Source organism: Elephantulus edwardii, unplaced genomic scaffold (assembly GCF_000299155.1).
Source record: "Elephantulus edwardii isolate Elephantulus edwardi_28Jun2011 unplaced genomic scaffold, EleEdw1.0 scaffold00126, whole genome shotgun sequence".
Lineage (NCBI taxonomy): Eukaryota > Metazoa > Chordata > Mammalia > Macroscelidea > Macroscelididae > Elephantulus > Elephantulus edwardii.
This window is the reverse complement of record NW_006399876.1, coordinates 7842805-7851337: the sequence shown is the minus strand read 5'-3', so window position 1 is coordinate 7851337 and position 8533 is coordinate 7842805. Positions and strand designations below refer to the sequence as shown.

At 53.3% G+C, this 8533-nt stretch overlaps 1 protein-coding gene across 1 annotated transcript in view; it reads left to right on the top strand.

Annotated features, from left to right (window-relative positions):
• Nucleotides 1-5735, top strand: part of RHOD (ras homolog family member D) — a 15388-nt gene extending 9653 nt beyond the window's left edge. Inside the window, exons 2-5 of the mRNA XM_006893266.1 lie at nucleotides 964-1051; nucleotides 1753-1862; nucleotides 4920-5054; nucleotides 5568-5735. Of these exons, the coding sequence (XP_006893328.1) occupies nucleotides 964-1051; nucleotides 1753-1862; nucleotides 4920-5054; nucleotides 5568-5735 (501 nt within the window). The remainder of the gene's footprint in view (nucleotides 1-963; nucleotides 1052-1752; nucleotides 1863-4919; nucleotides 5055-5567) is intronic.
• The last annotated feature ends 2798 nt before the right edge of the window (nucleotides 5736-8533 follow it).

Sequence of the window (8533 nt, the reverse complement as noted above, 5' to 3'; positions counted from 1 at the left end):
AAAAAAAAAAGAAAAAGAAAAGGACACTATACTTGGAAAGGTGGAGGGTCAGAGAAAGAGGAAGACCTTTCCACGAGGTGGATTGACGCCGTGACTATACCAGTGGGCTCGCGTACGTGAGTGATGATGTGGGTAGCGCAGGCTTCAGACCTACTTCCCAGGTTCACTAAGAGTCACAGTCTACTCAACAGCTCCTAACAACAACAGTCAGATTTCATTGTGATTTGAGTGGAAGTTTACAAAGCATATTATTTTTTCAATCATTTGTGCATAATTTTGTTTCATAACATCAGTTCTAATACACACGATGTCTGATTGTTGACTCATTCCATATTGTCTTTCCTGTCACTCATCTTAATGTTTATTATCTATTAATTAGCCTATAAATCATAGTCTCCTCGACGGCACAGAACATCAGCTCCTCTCCTAGTCTTCCTTGGAACCGTGCTGAGTGGTTCTTCCTGTTTGTGAACTTTTCTTTAGCATTCTACAACAGTGGCATTTGTCTTGTGCACAGTTTGTCTTTTTGTGACTGACTGACTTCACTCAGCATAATGTCCTGAGGATGGTGCACAGAGGAGAAGGTTCAGATCTGTCCTAACTGGGCTGTTAGAAGTCGTAGTCAACTCAGTGGGACCTGACAACAACGTCCTCTAAATTAGGTTATTATATAGTGTTTCACAAATTCATTGTTTTTCAGTGTTGCATAGTACTCCGCTGTGTGAATGTACTTTTGTTATACCCGTTTTGTGGATGAGAGTGGGATTAGTATTTTGTCTAAAGCACACAGCCAAGAAATGGTGACTCCGGATTTTATCTCCTAGCTGGCCAACTGAGAGCCTTTCAGGAATTACTACCAAACGGCTTCCAAAGTGGGGGTGAAGTCTGGTCTGGGTGCCCCAGGACTTCATTCCTCTCAGCGTCTGTCCTCATAGCCTCCTCTGTGGGCCTCTTTTTCCTCAGAACTACACGCCCACAGTGTTTGAGAGGTACAACTGCAGACTGCAGCTCAAGGACAAACCTGTACATCTCCAGATCTGGGACACGGCAGGTGAGCAAGCGTGTGGAGTTGGGGCTGGTAGTGTGCGGGTCAGAGGAGGGGCTTCTGTGGTATCCTGGTGCTGAGCAGAGCTCTGTCCGTCCAGGGAGGTCAACCCGTCTCCAAAGGCCGAGGGCTGGTCTGGACTGGGCGGTTCCAAGGACTTAACTCTCAAGTTCTGGGGACCTGGGAGGAGGTCTGGGGTGCACTGTATCTGGTCCCCCAGGGAGAGTGCTCGCTGTCTCTAACTTATGTAAGGTGCACCTGACCTTGGCATTGCCTTCTAGCCTTCTGACCTTGTCTACAGAGTTCAGAGTCCAGTCTGCTAAACACAGGGACTGAATCCCACATGCCTTTATCAGAGCCCACCCCTCATAGTACCCTCCCTCACTGGGGTCCCCACCCTTCTCTCTCTACCCTCCAGTTCAGGGCAGAGCAGGCTTTGGGGTGGCCAGCCTCCACTCCTCCAGGCCTGGCCTCTGCCTTGACCTCATCCTTCCAGAAAGGGCCTCTTTCAGCATGTGGCCCCACTCAGGCCAGGATGCTGTGGGACGAGGTAGGGGACATTCATACAGCTTCATGTTGGACCCCCGAGGCCCAGGACCATGCCCTGTCCTCCCAAAGGTCCCCATCCCACCATCTGACATGACACTGTCTGACATTGGGGAGATACTGACAGTGAGTGGGACGTAGTGACCCCTTTCTCTGCCCAGGACAAGACGACTATGACCGCCTGCGGCCCCTGTTCTACCCTGACGCCAGCGTCGTGCTGCTCTGCTTCGACGTCACCAACCCGAACAGCTTCAGCAACGTCTCTGACCGGGTAGGTCACCCATCCGTCCCACCCCCACCCTGACCCAGCTGGACATCTGAGCTGGCGCGGTCCTGGATGACAGTGAATCCAGTGCTGCCTTTGTGTGTGTACAGGGAAACTGAGGCTCTGAGAGCAGCTCCTCATGCTTGGGGGACAGGGCTGTGTCCCCTCCCCAAGCCGGGGCGACTCCTACTGCTCTCAGACCCCACCAGGTGACCCGAAGGCCTTACGTGTCTCCAGCCCCAGACAGCGAGGTCAGGTGAACCTCTATGTGTGTGTGTCCATGGGTCTCGACGGCCCCCCAGGACCCCTGCCCAGTTATGTCTGTCATCCCTGAGTCTAGGATGAGGTCCCCTGAGATCTCAGCTCCAGGCTTCACAACACAGCCCATCTTGTCTCTGCCAGCAATAATGGCAACATTTATCGAGGACCTGCCATGTGCCAGCTCCCCGGGTGGCACAGGTGGTTTGCCATAGGCTGCTACCAGCCAAAGAGCCTGCAGAGGAAAGCTCTGGAGAAACTTGTGCCACCGGCTCGTACCACCCTGCAGGCAGGACATAGCTGCCCCATGGGGCTTCCCAGGCAGGGATTTTTTTACAGGAAGAGATTTCTAAGTTGTACACCCACAGAGCCTCGGGGTGGATTCAAACCAGTAACCTTCAGTTAGCAGCAAGCACTTAGCCATTGCACCATCAAGGCAGGAAAACTGGGGAGCAGTTCCCCTGGATAGCACATGGGATGGCCATGAGTTGGAGTTGATGGCAATGAACTTGGTTTTTCCAGGAGCTGAGGGGGCAGTCAGGTGAAAGTGTTGAGTGGTTTGAAACCCCACAGCTGTGGAAGAGGTAGGGTGGGCTGGGAAGAGGCGTGCAGAGCTGTCCACAGGGCAGTGAGGCCCCTGGAGCACAGAGGGTCCCTGGAGAGAGAGGAACTGGGCAAGAAGAGTGAGGGGGAGGAGGAGGACTGGTGAGACCAGAAGAGAACAGAGCAGTGGCGACCAGAGCGGACTGCCCAGTCAACAGGGTAAACTCAGGCCTGTTCGGTAATCTGTAATGAACAGCTTCACAGAGGTGTCGTGGTGGGAATGTAAAATTCAGTAGCCTTTGTGGAAAGCAGTTTGGAGCTTCCTAAAAAAGTTTGGGATAGGCGAGCTCTGGTAGCCTAATGGCAAGAAGTTGCACTGCAATACCAGAGCTGCGCAGTTCGAATCCACCAGATGCTCTGCTGGAGAAGGAGGGACTAACTCCTCCTTTACCAGTCAGATCTGATTTTTCAGCACACACACAAAAATAATTTAAAAAAAAGTTTGGGATAGAAACAGCATTTGATCTAGCAAGCCACTGCTTACTATGTATTTACCCAACCAGCAAAGGGGGCAATGCAAACTGACACACACTCACCACGTTTATTTCAGCATTATTTGTTGTTTATTGTTAGGTGCCATCGAATTGCTTGCAACTCGTAGTAACCGTATGTACAACAGTCCTAAACCCAGCTGTATCCTGAGCCAACCTTATTGTCTCTGCCACACCTATCCCCCATTACCCCAGTCTCTGCATCAGTCCATCTCATAGAGGGTCTTCCCCCCCCCTGCACTGTCCCTCCACCCTTCCAAGCATGATGTCCCTCTCCAAGGACCTGTCCCTCCTTGCAACATGCATTATAAACAATAGCAGAGAATTGGCAACCATCCAAGTGTCCATCACTGGATGCATGGCTGAAGACCCCATAGTCCATTTGTACACTGGAGTAGCAGGCAGCACTAAAAACCAGTCAAGAGTCTGTGAGATACTGCACAATGTGGACGAATCCAGAACCAGTTATGACGTAAGTGGTCTAAGTCATTTACAAAAGAACAAGTACAATATAAGACCATTATAAAAGGCTTAAGGAGAAGCTTACACGTGGATACGATCATTTTTGGATTGTTGACAGAAATGAGAAAGGAAGGAGGGATGTTAGAGAAGCTGGGTGAAAGGAAATATACAATAAGGGGCTGATCTGTAAACTCAGTTAAAACAATGAATAGAAAGTGCACTGAACCCCGTGTGAAATTGTTCACCACAGATTAGTAAGTAAACACAGATCCCACTTCTGGAGGAAGGTGCTGGTAGGTCGGGGAGGTAGGCCCCAGCCACAGTCAGAAGCTGAGTCTTTGATGTGGTGATAGATGTGAAATTGTTCACTGCAGAGCATAATTTACCTTGAACTTACCTTGTCTGTTGGGATTCTGGGACCGGTGGGCCTCCAAAGTGGAGTACACATGACCTAGAGTGCCCCAGAGTAGGCCTGACCCCTGGCGTCCAGGCTGTTGGGACAGTCAGGTCGGATGAGGGCCAAGGGTGGGAATTCACTGTTGGATTAGCCAGGTGGGGGGCACCAGAGGACACCTTCTTCAGGGCAGCTTTTTAGAGTGGGTAGGCTGTATCAGGGGACCCAGCCACACTCCACTCGGGCAAGGGGTACAGACTCACCCGTCCCACAGAGGCTCAGTTCTGGAGTCTCCAGCTTCAAACAGGCCCAGTGCAAAATGCTAACTTCCTGAACAAAGGAGCTGAGCAGCCCGCCCTCCTGCAGGTGCGTGCCCCAGAGCCCTCCTCTGACTTCCAGAACACTGACAGGACAGGGGCGCTCCCGCCCACAGGCCTGCAAAAGCCAGGCACTGCCACCACCACTTCCCTAGCTTTTTGAAAGGATCACTAACTCTTCTAAATATTTTGCCCAGTTTGGGAGGCAAAAGACCTTACCAGGCCCAGAAACAGACATCTGGAGCAAGTAGGAGCTGGGCATGGGGCCTCACCCCCTCGGCACATAATCCTGTCACTTCCAGTTGTATGACCAATGCCAATTACATCATCTCTCTTTGCCTCACTTTCCGCATCTGTTCAATGGATTGATGCCAGCAGCTTCAGAGGGCTTGGGGGTGGATGCGTTTATCTGGACCCTGAATGTTGGACGTGCTGTGCTGACCCTCATTGCTAGGGTCCAGCCTGGGAACAGGAGAGTGGCCTGAGTGAGACCTGTCCCTAACCGAGGGACAGTGCTCCTGACGCCCCCTCCCCACAGTGGTACCCGGAGGTGAGTCACTTCTGCAAACACACACCCATCGTAGTTGTGGGCTGCAAGACGGACCTGCGCAAGGACAAATCGCTGGTGAAGAAGCTTCGGAAGAATGGGCTGGAGCCAGTGACCTACAACAGGGTAGGCCACCCAGGCAGGAGTGGGGGGCCAGAGGGCTGGGAGCAGGAGCTCGAAGAGGGAATCCCTGACACATATCTACTGTTCCTGCCCAGCCTCTGGGCCCCAGGTGACCGGCAGGCACAGGTTATAGGGATCAGGCTGTCATAGGTCAGAAGCTCCTAGAATATTCTAGAAAATTCCACTTGTGGAAGAGAGAGAGGGAAGGAGGCAGGAAGTTAATCTCACCCACTCATTTCACAGATAGAGAACTTGAGGCCCAACAGAGGTCACCCAGTTTTCTCAGCTGGGGCCTTGCTTAGTCAGGGAAGTTAGTTTACTGGTGTCTTCAGAGGCACAGAGACCCAACCCATAGCAGAGGTAGGAGACATGAGGGCTTGGTCAAGTAAGTTGGGAGGAGGCAAGGTGGCTGGAAAACTCTTATTACGGGCTTGCCCTGGGGTCAGTGCCAGGGGAGGCTGGGCGTGAGGACCACCAGGGGCCCTCATCTCATGGCAGCTCTGTCCTTCCTGCCAGGGCCAGGAGATGGCGAGGTCTGTGGGCGCTGTGGCCTATCTCGAGTGCTCAGCCCGGCTCCAGGACAACGTCCATGCGGTCTTCCAGAAGGCGGCTGTAGTGGCCCTCAGCAGCCGTAGGCGCAACTTCTGGCGCCGGGTTACCAGGAGTTTTTGTTTGATGACATGACCGCCTGCCGGACCACCACAGCCTACCTCCACTGCCCACCAGGCTCTCCGATGCCACGTTCTCAGTGGGCACTCCTTCCGCCACCTTGGCTTGGCTGGACCCAGTCACATGTCACCGATGGTGGCTGAACTGCCACCCAGACAGATGTTTACTACGTTTACTACCGAGACTGGCCTGGCCGTGGGGTCCCTGGACTGCAGCAGAACCTCTGAGACTTGCCCAAGCCCTTCACCCCTACAGGCGGCTGGCCGTGCATCACCGGGGATCTCCCACACTTCCACCTTCCAGCCCTGGACACACATCCCAGAGTAGAGCAGCCGAATGCAGACTGGCACCACGTGGTGGTCGTTTCCGGTGCCTTCCTGGACCATCTGCCTCTTTTCCTCCCCAGGACACACACACATCAGTGGTCTGTGACAGAAATAGCAACACTTAACAGCATGGCTCATGGTTGGTTGCGTGGCTTGTTGTGTTTTGTTTCTTTTTTCCCCATTTACGTTGAGAGTCTGCCTCTTATAGGCTCTGGAGTGGAGCCACTTGGGTACATACTATTTCCACAACATTGAGCAAATTGCTTGAGCTTCAGTGTTCTCGTCTGTGACATGGGACCTCACACAGACTGTGAATGCAGCTAGGAGAACCTGGCACACAGTAGGTGCTCATGAGAGGCTCAAAAGCACGACTGCATTTACTTACTTATTTCTTTAATAAGAGCCCTGGTGGCACAGTGGCTAAGTGCTTGGTTCTTAACCAAGAAGACGTAGGTTTGAAGCCCTTGGCCACTCCGTGGGGAAAAGAGGAGACAGCCTGCCTTGGAAACCCCATGGGACAGTCCTCTGCTCTGGTCTGATGGTGGAATCGGCTGGGCAGCAGTGGGATTGGGATTGTGTCTGTTTAATCACCTCATAGTTAATAATCATAACACTGCCAAGAGGTAAGAGGCAACAGGGCAGAACTTACTCTTCCCATTTATCAGATGAGAAGACTGAGACCAACCTATACTCCCACAAGCGTCAAGTCCATCACTTCCCCACTTACTCATCCATGCTCTCAGGCCCCTTGGCCTGCCTCCTCTCATCCTACTTGCCTTTAGGACCCCAGGCAGCATCCCACAGGCCTCTCAGGTCACCATCACGGAACCCGGCATTCCCAGGAAAGCAGATCCTTTCTGGTCATTTTCCTCGACCACCCTGGCAGGCTGGTTAGGGCCCTTCCTACATGCCACCTGGGGACCCTGAGCATGGCCCCATTAGACCCTGAGGGCCCAAACTGAGTTCTCTGTGTCACGATCCCAGCTCCTGTCATAGTGTGGGCTCACCAGCTACTGAGGAAATCGGTGACCGAAGTCCGTCCCTGTCAGGGAAGAGGCCTGGCCGGTGTCTAGATCTCCTGACAGCAGCACGTTATCTTCACCTATAGAAAGAATGCAGTGACCAGTCTGGCCCAGTTCTAGGCAATTCACCCCACGTTTCCAGCACACCTCTTCCAGGCTGCCACCTGGCCAGCATCTGTCACTCCACCCCCACAGCACTCCTAGAGGAAGGGCGTGGTTGTCCTTAGACTGAGGCTTGAAGAGGGTAACAGGCTGAGATTCGAATCCAGGTCTGCTCTTGACTAGAGCTGAAACATTGTATTCAGCGGCCCCACCTTCTAGGGGCTGAGGATTCGGGGGACCAGGACCCTGACCGTCAGGAGATCCAAGTCCAGTGCAAGAAGACAGATGCACTGATGTGTCAGTGTGATAGCCTCTGAGGTCTCGGGAGGTTAGAGAAAGGGTCATGTTTGAACTGGGCTTGGGAAGGCAGAAAGGAGAAATAAAGAAGAACATCTCAGCTTCAGGGTGTGCTGGGGGAGGGCCGGTCAGGCCGGGAGAACAGGCTGGACAGCGGCCTGCAGTCCAGGCAGGGGGCTCCACACAAGTGTCCAGTGCTGTCCACCCAGTGCGGCTCAGCTCTCACCTGAATCGTACACTTTCCCGTGGCCTGCGTGGGCCCTCGTGGCCAATCCCTCATCTGGTCTACCTGCTTCCTCACCTGGTCTACCTGGCCCTTCATTCGGCCTAAAGGGGTCCCTCACCAGAGCTGTTTCTGATTGAACAAGGGCGGAAGGCAGAGCTGGCTCTCATCTGTTATCTGTCATCTCAACCTGAAAGAAGGCCCAGGTCAGGTTCCAGGAAGTCGAGTGTCTCAGCTTTGCGCCGGCCTGCGGTGCTGGAAAACACACGTTTGGTTTTGCTTGGAAGGGGCTGCCTGAGACCTGTGGGGCAGTTCAGTTACACGGTGCAAGTGTCCAGGCCTGAATTCTGAGAGGGCTGGAAGAGTGGGCACTGGCAGCGTATATAGACCACACCCCAGCAGGAGCAGTCCCCACCAGCTGGCCTGTTACTGCGCCCACTTCATAGATAAGAAGACAGGGCCCTGTAGCTTGTTCAGGTTCTTAAGTGTCCAGTTCTGACTATCTGACCCCAAAACTGTCCACCCCAGCACTGAGCTCTTACCCCAAGTCCCTGCCCTGGGGCCTCTAGCCCAGATCTCTAGGCCTACACCTCCGCCCTTATCTGCTGCCCTTAAATTCCCCTGGTTCCCTGCTCTGCCCTCCCCACCCCAACCGTGTCACACTATTTCCTGACCACCCAAGTCTAGCCCCAAAAGACTCACAATTTAGTGACAACAGAAAGCCAGAAAAACCTTTTACCACAGCTATCACCACCACTGACACTGCTGCTACAGCGACCGCCACCACAGCTATCACCACAGACATCGTCACCACCACAGCTGCCATCACCACCACAGCCACAG